The 16,451-nt window shown below is 45.5% G+C and overlaps 1 protein-coding gene across 1 annotated transcript in view; it reads left to right on the top strand.

Moving 5' to 3' along the window:
- Nucleotides 1-16,451, top strand: part of RNGTT (RNA guanylyltransferase and 5'-phosphatase) — a 441,453-nt gene that overhangs the window by 13,571 nt on the left and 411,431 nt on the right. The window contains exons 2-4 of the mRNA XM_077812806.1: nt 2,853-2,962; nt 14,520-14,623; nt 14,734-14,822. Of these exons, the coding sequence (XP_077668932.1) occupies nt 2,853-2,962; nt 14,520-14,623; nt 14,734-14,822 (303 nt within the window). The remainder of the gene's footprint in view (nt 1-2,852; nt 2,963-14,519; nt 14,624-14,733; nt 14,823-16,451) is intronic.

The raw sequence follows: 16,451 nt of genomic DNA, 5'->3' as shown, positions 1-16,451 counted from the left end.
AAGGTTCCAGAACAATAAGGAACCTTCTGGAGACAATTAAGACAAATAGGCTGATTAGAACACCTGTAGCCAATCAAGAAGCTGCTAGAATCAATTAAGGCAGGCTAATCAGGGCACCTGGGTTTAAAAAGGAGTTAGCTTCAGTTTGTGGTGCGCGTGTAAGGAGCTGGGAGCAAGAGGCACTAGGAGCTGAGAGTGAGAACGCACACTGTCGGAGGACTGAGGAGTACAAGCATGATCAGACACCAGGAGGAAGGTCCTATAGTGAGGTTAAAGAAGGTATTGGGAGGAGGCCATGGGGAAGTAGCCCAGGGAGTTGTAGCTGTCGCACAGCTGTTCCAGGAGGCACTCTAGACAGCTGCCTTCCGCAGGGCCCTTGGCTGGAACCCAGAGTAGAGCGCGGGCCCGGGTTCCCCCCAAACCTCCCAACTCCTGATCAGACACAGGAGGAGTTGTCCTGGACTGTGGGTTCACGAAAATGGCCAAACTGAGGGCTGCCGTGAAGCTCCAAGGTGAGCAAATCTGCCAATAAGCGCAAAAGCCACCGAGATAGAGGAGGAACTTTGTCACACAGCATTGAATTTCATCTGCCTTTTTGTTGTCCGGTCACCCAGTTTTGAGAGATCCTTTTGTAGCTCATCATAGTCTGCCTGGGACTTAACTATCTTGAGTAGTTTTGTATCGTCTGCAAATTTTGCCACCTCACTGTTTACCCCTTTTTCCAGATCATTTGTGAATATGTTTCCAGATCATTTATGAATATGAATAGGACTGAGCCCAGTACAGACCCCTGGAGGACACCACTATTTACCTCTCTCCATTCTGAAAACTGACCATGTATTCCTACCCTTTGTTTCCAATCTTTTAACCAGTTACCAATCCATGAGAGGACCTTCCCTCTTATCCCATGATTGCTTACTTTGCTTAAGAGCCTTTGGTGAGGGACCTTGTTGAAGGCTTTCTGAAAATCTAAATACACTATATCCACTGGATCCCCCTTGTCCACATGCTTGTTGACCCCCTCAAAGAATTCTAGTAGATTGGTGAGGCATGATTTCCCTTTACAAAAACCATGTTGACTCTTCCCCAACAAATTATGTTCATCTATGTGTCTGACAATTTTGTTCTTTACTGTAGTTTCAATCAGTTTGCCCGGTACTGAAGTCAGGCTTACTGGCCTGTAATTGCCAGGATCACCTCTGGAGCCCTTTTTAAAAATTGGCATCACACTAACTATCCTCCAGTCATTTGGTATAGAAGCTGATTTAAATAATGGGTTAAAGACTACAGTTAGTAGTCCTGCAATTTCACATTTGAGTTTCTTTAGAACTCTTGGGTGAATACCATCTGGTCCTGGTGACTTATTACTCTTTAGTTATCAATTTGTTCCAAAATCTCCTCTGACACCTCAAGCTGGGACAGTTCCTCAGATTTGTCACCTAAAAAGAATGGCTCAGATTTGGGAATCTCTTCACATCCTCAGCCATGAAGACCTATGCAAAGAATTCATTTCATTTCTCCGCAGTGGCCTTATAGTTCTTGAGTGCTCCTTTTGCATCTTGATCGTCCAGTGGTCTCATTGGTTGTTTAGCAGGCTTCCTGCTTCTGATGCACTTTACATTTTTTTTTTTTGCTATTACTTTTTTAGTCTTTGGCTAGCTGTTCTTCAAATTTTTTTTGGTGTCACATGGCACTTTTGTGGCCGGCGTCACAAGATATTATCGAGCAGAATCTGTCGTCCACATGGGCATGTCCTTTGGAATGGTGGTTGAAGCATGAAGGGACACATGAATCTTTAGTGCATCTGGCACGTAAATATCTTGCGATGCTGGCCAGAACAGTGTCACATGAACACCTTTTCTCACTTTCAGGTGACATTGTAAACAAGAAGCAGGCAACATAATTGCCCGTAATTGTAAACAAATTAGTTTGTCTGAGCTATTAGCTGAACAAGAAATAGGACTGAGTGGACAATTTTACATTGTTTTATTTTTGAGTACAGTTCTTTTGTACATAATTCTACATTTGTAAGTTCAACTTTCATGATAGAGATTGCACTACAGTACTTGTATGAGTAAACTGAAATTTTTTTTGTTTTTTTACAGTGAAAGTATTTGTAATAAAAATAAATATAAAGTGAGCACTGAACACTTTGTATTCTGTGTTGTAATTGAAATCAGTACATTTGAAAATGTAGAAAACATCCAAAAATATTTAAATAATAGTATTCTATTATTGTTTAACAATGCGCTTAATTGTGTGCTAAAGTTTTTAAATTGCTTGACAGCCCTAGACTTTGGTAATTTGTTTCATGTGCCATAGTTCAGGAGTTTACATCAAACTAAGAGCTATTCAAGCATCTTAAAATATTGAATAATCTGACAGGTGTTTTTTTTTTTTTTTTTTTTTTAGTTCCTCTAATCCAGTGTTTCCCAAACAGTGGGTCCCAACCCACCAGTTGATCCCAGGAAGGTCCTAGATGAGATGCCAGATTCAGGTTCTCCTGGCCCCATGCAGAATAGACACCCCAGTGGGGAAGGGGAGGTTGGAGAGTGAGCCATCTCTGCACTTTCCCCACACTAGTGGCTCCTGTCCTGTGGGGCTGAGCCCATCTTTTCACTCCAGGTATTGTGACTTAATGCACTGTGTTGTAGTGTCACTCAGATTAGACCAGGCCATCCCTCCATCATGGCATAGGGGCAGACAGGCCAAATTTTCCATAGCTTGGTTTTAATTAAATCCTTTAGGTTATTGCTGAGTCTCTGTGAAACTGTTCTGCATATAGCTTTAAAATCACGTGTGTGTGTGTATATGTATATATACATACTGTAAAATTTTATTTTGTTCTGTAGGGAAGTTTTTGCCTTTGAAGACAATGTTAGGACCAAGATACGATGAACAGGTTGCTGAAGAGAATCGTTTCCATCCCAGTATGCTGTCCAACTATTTAAAGAGTCTGAAGGTAAGTTAACATTTTATAAAAAATACATATGCATACTGAAGAAAATGTAATAAATAGTCCTATAATACCAGGGTTGGAAGGGAACTCAGGAGGTCATCTAGTCCAACCCCCTGCTCAAAGCAGGACCCATCATTGTTCAACTACGGGAGCATTTTTGTCTGTTTGTACATAGTTTTTCTTTGTTTTTTTTTTCTTCTATAGTTAGCTGTAAATAGTTTTCTGAAGTATTAGTTAGTATTCCTCGCCCTGGTTGGGCTTCCTAGGGACTATGGCCTGCGTTCCGGAGTTCCAAAACTGGACTTTGTGCCCGCGCTCGTTCTCGGTGAGCAGTGAGCACCAATGTTGTATTTACTGTCTTGGGAAGACTTACTGTAAGATCTTGCCGCTCAGTGCGGACCTGGGAAGCGTTGCAACTTCGCTTCTGCAAGCTCCTTATGGAGGGAGCTCTCTGGCCACATTCACAGTCTAACCTGGGACTATCAGAGCCTTCGGTGCAGTGCTCTTCACTGCTAGTGAGTGCTCTGCAAGCATGTCCCATGCCCCGGATACAGTGGTACTGATGGTCCAGGACAAGCCCAAGAATGTGAGCCGAAAACACTCATGGGCATTGGAGCAAGTCCCTGAAGTGGACTGCCTTCAAGTGCAGCATTCCCTCCCCAAGCCAGACTGGGTAAGAAGTTGCGTGTGGACCCTCTCCCACCACTGCTTAAGCTTCCTTGCTCCAAGGGTAAGATGAAGGAGGAGGAGCTGGTAGTACCACAGACCACTGTAGTGGCCGCCCACCTGGAATGCTTTCCGGGGTGCTTGTTGACAGTATCTCCATGCCCATCGGTTCACTTGGCGCCGCGGACATCACTCCTTGGTTCTCACAGAGATTCTCACAGAAATTCGCTGGACCCCATGATGCTGTGAGCCCCTTCTCCCATCGGCACATCTTGAACTGCTCTATCCCCCTTCTCCACTGCTTGCCACGCATGAGTTACCCAATTTTGTGGATGAACCGCTCCTGCTCCAGGAGGGGTACTTCCAGGTAGTGCGTCATAGACTGCCTGTACCGACGGCTCCTGGAGGCTTCATTCGACTCTCTGAGCCGGAACAGATATTTTCCTCCACTTCGAGGAGAAGCTCTGACTCCCATGTTCGGACATCTCACCTGCTAGCATATGACCCAGCACCTGCCGTATCCCCAAGCCCTGGCCACACTGGCCGCCCTGGGACTCATATCAATGGCTCTATCCACTTTCTCAAGCATCATTCCCTTCTGCCCTGGACCTTGAACCGGAACCATTGGGCTCTGAGGAAGAAACAGAGGCAGAGCTGGTACTGCCAGTTCCGCCAGTCTCTGTGGCTGCTTCATCTTCTCCGGATGATGCTCTTATACCCCCTTGCCTCCTGATGACCATAAACAGTATCAGGACCTACTGCACAGGATGGCCACGGACCTGGGCATATCCCTGGAGGAGGTGCAGGACCAGCACCACTAACTGCTGAACATCCTCCAACCCCAGGGGTCATCATGTGCATTGCTGCCCCATCAACATCCTGCTATCCTGCAACCTGCGAGAGCTGTCTGGCATACAGCAGCTTCCTGTGCCCCATGCCAAAACGGGCAGAATGCAGGTACGTTGTCCTAGCTAAGGGGGCATATTTCTTCTTTTCCTACCCACCCTCCAGTTCCATTGTGGTGCATGTGGCAACAAAACCTGCCTGTCTGCAGAAATTGACTCCTCCAGACTGGGCAGCCCTAGATCTTTTGGGCAGGAAGGTCTACTTCTCAGTAGCATTGCAATTTTGCATTGTGAACTACCAGACTCTGCTGGCAAAGTATGATTTCAACAACTATGCCAGGCTAGCAGAATTTCTGGACGATGTGCTGCAAGACAAGAGACAGCACTTTCGCGCCCTCATAGAGGAAGGCAGCCTGGTGGCCAAGGTTGGCCTTGAAGTAGCTGTTGATATTGTGGATATGTCATCCTGTTCCCTTGCCATGGGCATAGTCATGCAACGTGACTCTTGGCTGCAGTCCTTTGGCTTTCTGTGGGTGATACAGACCACCCTATAGGACCTCCCCTTCGGTGAGGACAAGTTCTTCTTAACCAAGATGGAAGAGTCACTCCACTCCCTGAAGGACTTCAGTCCCTTGGGATCTACACCCCAGTGTCCTGTCACAAACAGCAGCAGAAACCCTTCCGTCCCCAGCAGTACATAACCTATCCTCTGTACTATCACTGGCAGAAAGAACCCCCATGGAGGCAGCACTGTTCATAGTGCCTGCGGCCCCAGCTGCAGCCACCTCCTCCACTCTGATGCACTGTGATGGGATCCCTGGTGTACAACCTGGAACTGTGGGATGACTGTGTCCCCTTAACTCTCCAGCCTGGGTTGTCTCTCACAAAGCTATGTCAGTGACAAGCAGAACAACCCCTCCCAGACACTATGATCACTCAGACATCAGCATGTGGAGCCCCACATCCAGCTAAAATGCATGAATGCTCCCTGAGCCACTTGTGAATCACACAGAGAGAGGCACCAGCCAATCACCCTGTCATAAATATAAAGGGAAGGGTAACCACCTTTCTGTATAAAGTGCTATAAAATCCTTCCTGGCCAGAGGCAAAATCCTTTCACCTGTAAAGGGTTAAGAAGCTGGCACCTGACCCAAAATGACCGATGAGGGGACAAGATACTTTCAAATCTGGAGGGGGGGAAAAAGGCTTTGGTCTCTCTGTGTGATACCTTTGCTGGGAACAGATCAAGGATGCAAGCCCTTCAACTCCTCTAAAGTTAGTAAGTAATCTAGCTAGAAAATGCGTTGGGTTTTGTTCTGGTTAAACTTGGATTTATGCTGGAAATGGCCCACCTTGATTATCATGCACATTGTAGGGAGAGTGGTCGCTTTGGATGAGCTATTACCAGCAGGAGAGTGAGTTTGTGTGTGGGGGGGCGGAGGGTGAGAAAACCTGGATTTGTGCTGGAAATGGCCCACCTTGATTATCATACACATTTTAAAGAGAGTGGTCACTTTGGATGGGCTATTACCAGCAGGAGAGTGAGTTTGTGTGTGGGGGGGCGGAGGGTGAGAAAACCTGGATTTGTGCTGGAAATGGCCCAACTTGATGATCAATTTAGATAAGCTATTACCAGCAGGAGAGTGGGGTGGGAGGAGGTATTGTTTCATGGTCTCTGTGTATATAATGTCTTCTGCAGTTTCCACAGTATGCAGCCGATTAAGTGAGCTATAGCTCACGAAAGCTCAGGCTCAAATAAATTGGTTAGTCTCTAAGGTGCCACAAGTACTCCTTTTCTTTTTGGGTTTTCTTTGTTTTGTAAATTTGTCTTGTAAATTTGCTGTGCTGGAGGGAATGTGTGTTCCTGTTTTTGTGTCTCTTTGTAACTTAAGGTTTTGCCTAGAGGGATTCTCTGTGTTTTGAATCTGATTACCCTGTAAAGTATTTACCATCCTGATTTTACAGAGGTGATTTTTACCTTTTCTTTTATTAAAATTCTTCTTTTAAGAACCTGATTGATTTTTCATTGTTCTTAAGATCCAAGGGTTTGGGTCTGTTTTCACCTATACCAGTTGGTGAGGATATTATTATAAAGCCTTCCCCAGGAAAGGGGGTATAAGGCTTGGGGGAATATTTTGTGGGAATAGGACTCCAAGTGGTCCTTTCCCTGTTCTTTGTCTAAATCACTTGGTGGTGGCAGCATACTGTTCAAGGAGAAGGCAAAGTTTGTACCTTGGGGAAGTTTTTAACCTAAGCTGGTAAAAATAAAGCTTAGCGGGTCTTTCATGCTGGTCCCCACATCTGTACCCTAGAGTTCAGAGTGGGGAGGAAACCCTGGCAGACCCCAGCCTTGCACCCCAGAAATATATCTTACACTGCTCAAGACTCCCTTGGACAGTGCAAGCTCATTAATTGGTTCGCCGCTCCAACAAAAGGATAGTGGACGTGCAACAGACCTTGGTAACCTGAGCTGAGATTTCCCGGGCACTTCAACCAAAACACACTGTTTTAGATAACCTCTAAAACAGATTTATTAACTACAGAAAGATAAATTTTAAATGATTCTAAGTAGCAGGCTTAGAGATCAAAATTGGTCACCTAAGAAATAAAAATAGAAACACAGTCTAAGTTCTAACTTTAACAGACTAAGCAAGATTTGAATCACAGTCTCTCACCCTAATAGATGTTACAGGCAGCTCACAGTTCCTAATACACAGGCTGGGTTCCCTTCCAATGTGGGAACCAGTCTCCCCGGTTCAAAATCTGTCTTCCTGATGATTTTCCAGATTTTTTTCTCGTGTGTGTGTGTGTGAGTGAGAGAGAGAGTGAGACCAAGTGATGATGTCACTGTCCCTTTTTCATACTTTCTTCCAGCTGCTAGAAAGTTCCTTGCCCTGACATGGGCGCCAGGCAGTCCCCATTGGTCAGGCAGTTTCCATTGTGTATGTGTCCTCACTAAGGAGCCTCTGGGAGAGTGGATTCTTCTTGATGGGTCATCAACACCCATCTGGCCAGTGGTAGCTGCTCCTTTGCAACTAAAAGGCTGGCTGTGGGCGTTTTCCAACCTCACAATATATTTCAATAGCACACATAAGAATATTTCATAACTTCACATACAACGATAGTACATGCAATTCAACAGATCAAGACTTTTAAAATGGTACCTCACAAGGCATGTGTACAAAACATATCAATCATGTGACAGTGGTGAATATGGGGATTCCAGAGTGCTACTTTGAGGTACCGAATGTCACACTCGCCAACAGCCGAAGGCTCACTTTTGACTTGCGAATCGAGTGCTGCCAATGCTCCCCATCACCAACCCCATTCCTCTGGTCATCTTTGAGGCCCATCTTGCCCTCTTCGCCTCCGACTTGGGCAAGATCACCACTGACTGAGTACTGGAGATCATGCACCTTGGTTACTCTATCGAATTCCTTGCTTTTCCCTCCACGCAGGGGCACCACTTGGACGCCTACAGGGGATCCTTCCAGTCAATACCGCCTACAACAAGAAGAGGCAGACACCTTTCTAGTGAAGGGTGACATAGAGCTGGTTCCCTGCCCTTTCCTGCACAGAGAATTTTACTCCCCCTACTTTCTTATCCTGAAAAAGGGTGAAGGGCACCACCTTATCCTGGATGTCCGCCTCCTCGACACCTTCATCAGAAAATCCAAGTTCTGTATCGTGATGCTAGCATTTATTATTCCCTTCTTCCCCAAGAGGGCCTGGTTTGCAGCTCTCAATGTGAAAGACTCATACTTTCACATTGTCATTCACCTGGCCCATTGCAAATTTCTCCACTTCTGCGTGGGCAGCAACCACTATCCATTCAGAATTCTCCTCTTTGGCATCACGACGACCCCACAGGTCTTCACAAAAGTCTTTGTAGTCATGGCCACACAGATGCGTCATCTAAGTTACTTAGTGTAACCCTACCTGGACGACTGGCTTTTAGTTGTGCCGTCATGTGATGAGCTTACTTCTACCATCCATGCTCTCCACTCTCTCCTCATAGCTCTTGGCGTCTGTGAATCAAGGAGGAGAAATTGGTGCTCATACTGACACAGAGAATCACCTTCTTAGGGATGTGTCTTGATTCTGTGGCAGCATGAGCCTTCTTCCCTGCAGACCAATTCGCAACCTTGACAGCTCTAATTACAAACTTACACTGCAGCCCTTGCACTATGGCTCACTGTTGCCTCTGTCTCATTGGGCATATGGCAGTCTGCACTTCTGTAACACTGCATGCCTGCTTACATATGCAATGCCTCCACCTGTGGTTCCTGATGGTCTTCAGACCCCACAGCGATCACTTGGAAGCCAAAATGCTCATCCCACAGTTGGTTCTGGCCTCCCTCACCTGGTGGACCGACTCTTCCAAGGTGCTGATTGGCACTCCCTTTGCTGTCCTGGTCACGACTGTCATCATGACCACAGACGCCTCCCTTGCCGGTTGGGGTGCTCACCTAAACCATCACAGCACTCAAGGCATTTGGAAGCTGGTAGAGGTCAGAATGCACATCAATGTCCTGGAGCTGCAGGTGGTTCACTTAGCCTGCCATGTGTAGCAGCCTCTACTTCGCTTGCGACATGTTCAGCTCCTCTCAGACAATATTGCAGCAGTGACCTACATCTACAAACAAGGTGGTACCAAGTCCCCGTCCCTCTGTTCCAAGTCCGTCCACCTATGGAACTGGTGCATTTGCAACCACCTTGCACTCCGAGCAGCCTATCTCCCAGGAGCACACAACTCCTTGGCTGATGTGCTCAGCAGGACCCTATACCTCAACCACAAGTGGGAGTGACGTGATCCCACTCTCTGCTCTGTCCTCCATACCTGGGACACCCCTCGCTGGGACCTTTTTGCCATGAACACCAACTGTACGTTTTCCCTCTACTGTTCCAGAGGTGCTGTGTGCCGTGACTCCCATGGTAATGCTCTTCTCCTACCCTTGAGGGGCAACCTCCACTATTCCTTCCCTCCCATTCCCCTCATTCCACAAGTCTGTCGCAAGATCTGTGGAGATCGGGCTACTGTCATTCTCATAGCACCATTCTGGCTCTGCCAGTTTTTGTTTGCGTACCTACTCAGACTCTCCATCTGCACACCACTCCACCTCTGCGCACTCCTGGACTTCCTCACCCAGGACTGTGGCAGGGTCCACTATCCCAATCCGGGACTTTTTCTCCTCACGGCCTGATTTTTTGATGGAATTCGTGTGAAGGCAAAGCATGTTCTATACCAGTGCAATGCGTCCTTACCCAAAGGAGGAGGGCCTCCACACACGCCTGCAATGCAGCAAAATGGAAATGTTTCATATTCTGGGCTCAATGCCATCACCACCCACTGGATACAGTATCCATTTCTGACTTCCAGAATTACCTCTTGGAACTCAAAATGTCAGGCTTTGCCCTCAGCTCTGTCCAAGCCCACCTGGCGGTGATTAGTGCCTTCCTTCCCCTCATGGATGGCCACTTGGTGTTTACTCACCCCACTGCTATTTGCTTCATGAAAGGCCTTCTCAACAGCTTTCCACCAGAACTGTGGGACCTCAATCTTGTCCTCCCCATCTTCACCAGATCCCCCCTTTGAACCTCCTGGCAACATGTTCCCCCTCATATCGCTTCATGAAGGTAACCTTCCTCATGGCTATCACCTTGGCGAGGAGGGTCAATGAACTGGCAGCCACAATGGCTGACTCCTCCTTACACTATATTTCATGAGGATAAGGTTTCCTTACGACTGCATTCCAAGTTCCTCCTGAAGGAGGTGTCAAAGTTCCACCTCAACCAACCTATTCACCTCCCGGTCTTCCATCCTAAGCCACATGCCACCCCTGTGGACAGGACTCTTCACTCCCTTGATATCTGCCGCATGCTGGCATTCTACCTGCACAGAACTCACTCATTTCGTGCCTCTACCAGACTATTCGTTCCCATTGCTGACTGCTCCAAATGCCAAGCCCTCTCCTCCCAACGAATCTCAAAATGGGTTTCCGACTGCATCCGAGAATGTTATATGTTGTCCAACACCCACCGCCCAATGGAATTACAGCACACTTGATGTGGGTACAGGCAGCCCCATCCACTTTCTCCTGAAAGGCCATCTGCTGGGTAGTGACGTGGTGTTCAGTACATACTTTCACAACCCATTATGCCATTGCCCAAGGGATGGCGGAGGATGCTGCAGTAGGCCATGCTGTATTACAGGCTGTGATGCCTCTTGCATCCTCATGCCCATCTCCTCTGACAACTGCTCGATATTCACCCATGTTTGGAATACATATAGGCACCATCACTTGGAGAGGTGGTTACTTACCTGAAACTGGAGGTTCTTCAAGATGTGTAGTCCCTATTTGTATTCCAAAACCTACCTCCGTGTTCTCTGCTGCGGACTGGTATGCTCAGCGGTAAGTGGGTGAGTGAAGAGGCATCGACTTGCACGACTTGTATAACTTTGTCTGAGACACGAGCTGACTCACGGCGCATGTGTGGGTTAGTGGACACTGCTATGAAAATCTTCTGGCTCTGGCACATGTGCAACCATATCTGGAATATAAATAGGGACCACACGTCTCAAAAACCTCTACTTACAGGTAAGTAACCTCCTCATATTTATGTTCCTACTAAAATGATGACCACTGAGGTAGTTAATGTTGGTATTTAATTTGTCATCACACTTCAGATGTGCTAACTTAGTACAATTCACACTTCTCAGAGGTATTTTTTAGGTTGCATATGGACTCGGGTAGATGACATGAAGTTTACATTTGTTTCACATTTTTAAAGGTAATCTCTGCAGTCCTTGGATTGGCTAATATGTTGAGCTAATATGGTGAGCATGATGAGCTAATATGTTGAAAAGTGCTTAAACTCTGCGTCAGGAGCCTAATGCATTTTTAAAGCGAATTTAATTAAAACGTGTTAGCTAACGTTCTTTTAAATAACCTGTTTCCTGGTATAGTCAAGGCCCAGAAGGGGGTGTGGGTGTCTGGGCTAGGGGTTGTCCTGCAGTTGGGCTCTTGGGTTGGAGGAGGTGTTTGTGTCTGAGCTGGGGGGCGCCCTGTGGCTGAGCTCTGGGAGAAGAGGGTGTGGGTGTCTGGCTCCCTGGCTGGGCTTTGGGGACGAGGGGGCAGAGAAACAAGAGCTGGATTGTTGGCGGGGTTTCTTTAACTCTCTATTCTTGAGGGAATTTTTGTTGTCTGTAATGTTCTAGACATAGTTGCTGACCAGTATTTTAAAATAAATTACCAAAATAATTGAAACTGGCGTGATTACATAGTGTTATTTTGACCAAAAAATATTCAGAATTTTGCAGAATTTTTAATTTGTTTGGTGCAGAATTTTCCCCAGGAGTAATACTCCAATCACAGCTGAAGATTGCTTCTAGACATTCCAGAAAAGCTTGTGCTTTTGATCTATAGCTTTGCTATACACAAAGTTAAATAACTGATGGCCTATTGTGGTTAAATGTAAATAGAAGCCTGTTATCTTTTTATATAGATATTTTTATTAATCAGAACTCCTGTATGTTTCTGAATACATAAGTGTTTTACTAATATCACAGTGACATACTATCACCATCCTCTTACAAGTGTATTATGATTAAACATTAAAACAGTGTATTTTTTTAAGTGAGTTACTGGTATATATTTTAAAGTATTTCTTTTTAACATTTCTAACTATGGAATAAGATTAGGTCTACTGATTTTGATTTTAAAGCACATCAGTAGCTGATAAACTGATTTTTTTTTAGTACGGACTCACCTTGTAATCCTTTTGTTTTTGTAGAGTGCAATGAATCTTAGAAAGCCATACATAGTAAATGCATAATTTTCTTTGACAGTTTGGCCCAGTTGATGAACTGGAGAGTTTCAAAGCCATGAAAAAGCACCTGGATCTTCTGTTGAGGAATATTGTCAGTGCTGTTGCAAGAAAGGCTAATGTCATTCTGGGATATATTAACAAAAGTGTCATATGTAAGATGCTGGAGGCAACTGTCCCGTTCTTTTCAGAAATGGTGAGGGCTTAGCTGGAGTATTGTGTCCAGTTTTGAATGTCACAGTTTAACATTGTGGACAAACTGGAGAGAGTCCAGATGAGATCAACAAAAGTAAGAGGTTTAGAAAACATGACCCGTGTGGGAAAGTCAAAACCATTGGGCATGTTTAGTCTGGAGAAGAGCAGGCTGAGAAGGGGACCTGATATGTTTTAAAATATGGTAAAGGTTGTTTTAAAGAGGATGGTGATCAATTGTTCTCCATTTCCACTGAAAGGAGCACAAGAAGTAACTGGTTAGTTTGCAACAAGGGAGATTTGGGTTAGGTATTAGGGAAAAAAAACTCTAACTATATACTCATTGGAACAGTTTACCTAGGGTGGTTGTGGAATCCACATCTGGAGATTTTTCAAAACAATTTACTCCAGGGGTTCTCAAACTTCATTGCACCGTGACCCCCTTCCAACAAAAAAAATTATTACATGACGCCAAGAGGAGGGAATGAAGCCTGAGCCTTCCCGAGCTCAGCCACACTGGGTGGAGGGGCTCAAAGCCCAAGCCACACAGCACTGGGTGGGTGGGGCCAAAGTCGAAGCCCAAGGGCTTCAGCCCCAGGCAGGAGGCCTGTAACCTGAGCCCTGCTGCCCAGGGCTGAAGCCCTCGGGCTTCGGCTTAGGCCCCAGGCAGTGGGGCTCAGGCTTGGGCCTCAGGCCCCAGCAAGTCTAAGCCAGTCTTGGTGACCCCATTAAAATGGGGTCGCGACCCACTTTGGGGTCCCAACCCACAGTTTGAGAACTGCTGAGTTAGACAAACATCTGTCAGGACGGTCTACTTTAATGTGCCTCTGTGTGTGGGGTGAACTAGAATGACTTTGCAGCCCTACATTTCTATGACAATACATGAGATGGATAAACGCCAGGGAGGGAGAGGAGTTATTTAAGTTAAGGACCAGTGTTGACACAAGAACAAATGGATATAAACAGGCCATCAACAAGTTTAGGCTTGTGATTAGATGAAGGTGGAATTCTGGAACAGCCTTCCAAGGGGAGTAGCTGAGGTAGAAAATCTAATTTGTTTCAAGACTTAGCGTGATAAATTTATTGAGGGAATGGTATGATGAGGTCACCTACAATGTCATATGACCCATCCATGACTGCTATTAGCAAATATCTCCAACTGCCAGAGACACTAGATGGGGAGGGCTCTGAGTTACTTACAGACAATTCTTTCCCAGGTGTCTGGCTTGTGGGTCTTGCCCACATGCTCAGGGTCTAACTGATCACCATATTCGAGGTTGGAAAGGAATTTTCCACCAGGTCAGATTAGCAGAGACCCCGGGTTTTTTTTGTTTTCCTCTGCAGCATGGGTCGTTTGCTGATTTGAACTAGAGTAAATGGTGGATTCTCTCTAACTTGAAGTCTTTAAATCAAGATTTTAGGACTTAAGTAACTCTGAGGTTATTGGACCTCTACAGGAATGGTTGGTGAGGTTTTGTGGCCTGCAATGTGCAGGAAGTCAGGCTAGATGACTATGATGGTCTCTACTGGCGTTAAAAGTCTAGAAGTATGTCTACTGTGCAATTAAATACACTTGGCTAGCCTGTGTCAGCTGACTCGGACTTGCAGGGCTCAGGCTGCAGGGCGCAAAAACAGTGTTGATTTAATTACAGCTTGAGTTCATAATAGTTTAAAAATATCTGAATCCATTTAACAACTCTTTCTTTATTTTAATACAGATTGCATACTCTTTCCTCACCAAATATTTTTTCTTCACTTTGAGCAGATTGTTTTGGGGTTTGGGAAGTTTGGCATTGGCAGTTAGTTGAAAAATGAAACACTGAAGCTTTGAAGGAGGAAAAATTGTGGTACTGGAACCAAATATTACTTAGATCATATGAACAAGCACAGTATTAAAAAAAAAAAAAAAAGGCATTATTAACTTTAATACACTGTCCATTTATTTTGGCTATTAGCCAATTCATATTGGTGAGCTGTTAATATTTGGAGCAATTAAATATAACATAATTACTCTGCTTTTATTCTTTTAGGTTAAAATGGGTTTATTGGTGGACTTGACGAACACCACTAGATTCTATGATAGGAATGATATAGAAAAAGAAGGGATCAAATACATAAAACTTCAGTGTAAAGGGTAAGTTGATTGTACCCAAATGAATATTTCATCTTTAAATTAAGTCTGTACTGAATTCATTCCACTTTCTGTTGTTTCTATTCTAAGCTTTGTTTTTCCATGTTTACCAGGCATGGTGAGTGCCCTACACTTGAGAACACAGAAGCATTTATCCGCCTATGTGAACATTTTAGTGATAAGAATCCTTCAGAGCTTATAGGTATGTCTCTTTTTTTACCCTTTTTTGCTCCATTTTTGCTTCTCCACTATCTTGTCTTCCATTATCAAGCATTACTACTTTCCCTGATTCCAAGAAGGATCTAAGCAAGTGGGTTTCCTCAGTGCAATGTTTGTGCTACTGTAAGGATTGCTTGGTGGAGATGAACGTATAAACAAGCTTTTGTCTTTCTCAAAATCAATATCTCATGTTACTTTATGCACCAGTTTAGATAGAGTTGGTTGCTTTATGCAGACAAATATGGCAGCTAAACAGTTGTATAATGTAGGGGTCTGTGGCTATCCCTTCCCGTCAGTCTTGCGGGGAGGCCACACCCGTCATTACTGTGTATCTATAAAGGCAAGGCTCAATGGGGAATTAGCAGTCTCAGGGTACATCTACACTAGGAAATTAGGTAGAATTTATAGATGTTGGTTTTTTAGAAATCGTTTTTATATAGTCGATTGTGTGTGTCCCCACACAAAATGCTCTAAGTGCATTAACTCGGTGGAGTGCTTCCACAGTACCGAGGCTAGCGTCAACTTCCGGAGCGTTGTACTGTGGGTAGCTATCCCGCAGTTCCCACAGTCTCTGCCACCCATTGGAATTCTTGGTTGAGATCCCAATGCCTAATGGGGCAAAAAACATTGTCGCGGGTGGTTCTGAGTACGTGTCGTCAGGCCCTCTCTCCTGTGAAAGCAATGGCAGACAATCGTTTCATGCCTTTTTTCCTGGGTTAGCTGTGCAGATGCCATACCACGGCAAGCATGGAGCCCGCTCAGCTCACTGTTACAGTACGTCTCCTGGGTGCTGGCAGACACGGTACTGCATTGCTACACAGCAGCAACTCATTGCCTTGTGGCAGCAGACGGTGCAATAGACCTGATAACCATTGTCATCATGTCCTAGGTGCTCTTGGCTGCCTCGGTAAGGTTGGTCAGGAGCGCCTGGGCAGACATGGGCGCAGGGGCTGAAAATAGGAGTGACTCGACCAGGTCATTCTCTTTAGTCCTGAAGGCAGTCCTATTGTACCGTCTTCTGCCGAGCAGCCAGGAGATGAGGAAGGCTAGCAGTCCTACTGCACCGTCTGCTGCCAGCCAAAGATGTAAAAGATAGATGGAGTGGATCAAAACAAGAAATAGACCAGATTTGTTTTGTATTCATTTGCTCCCCCCTCCCTCCGTGAAATCAACGGCTGACAATCATTTCAGTGAGGTCTGTCAGGGCCACCTTGAAAAGTTTTAATGGAGATTCAGTCCTGCCTGGAATACCGGGGGGGAAGGATAGCTCAGTGGGTGACGAGAGTGATGAGGACATGGACACAGACCTCTCTCAAAGCATGGGCCCTGGCAATGTGGACATCATGGTGCTAGTGGGGCAGGTTCATGCCATGGAATGCTGATTCTGGGCCCGGGAAACAAGCACAGACTGGTGGGACTGCATAATGTTGCAGGTCTGGGACAATTCCCAGTGGCGGTGAAACTTTTGCATGCGTAAGGACACTTTCATGGAACTTTGTGACTTGCTTTCCCCTGCCCTGAAGTGCCAGAATACCAAGATGAGAGCAGCCCTCACAGTTGAGGAGCAAGTGGCAATAGCCCCGTGGAAGCTTGCAATGCCAGACAGCTACCG

Source organism: Eretmochelys imbricata, chromosome 3 (genome assembly GCF_965152235.1).
Source record: "Eretmochelys imbricata isolate rEreImb1 chromosome 3, rEreImb1.hap1, whole genome shotgun sequence".
Classification (NCBI taxonomy): domain Eukaryota; kingdom Metazoa; phylum Chordata; order Testudines; family Cheloniidae; genus Eretmochelys; species Eretmochelys imbricata.
Note: the sequence above shows the minus strand (reverse complement) of the source record. Positions and strands in the feature narration are given on the sequence as shown.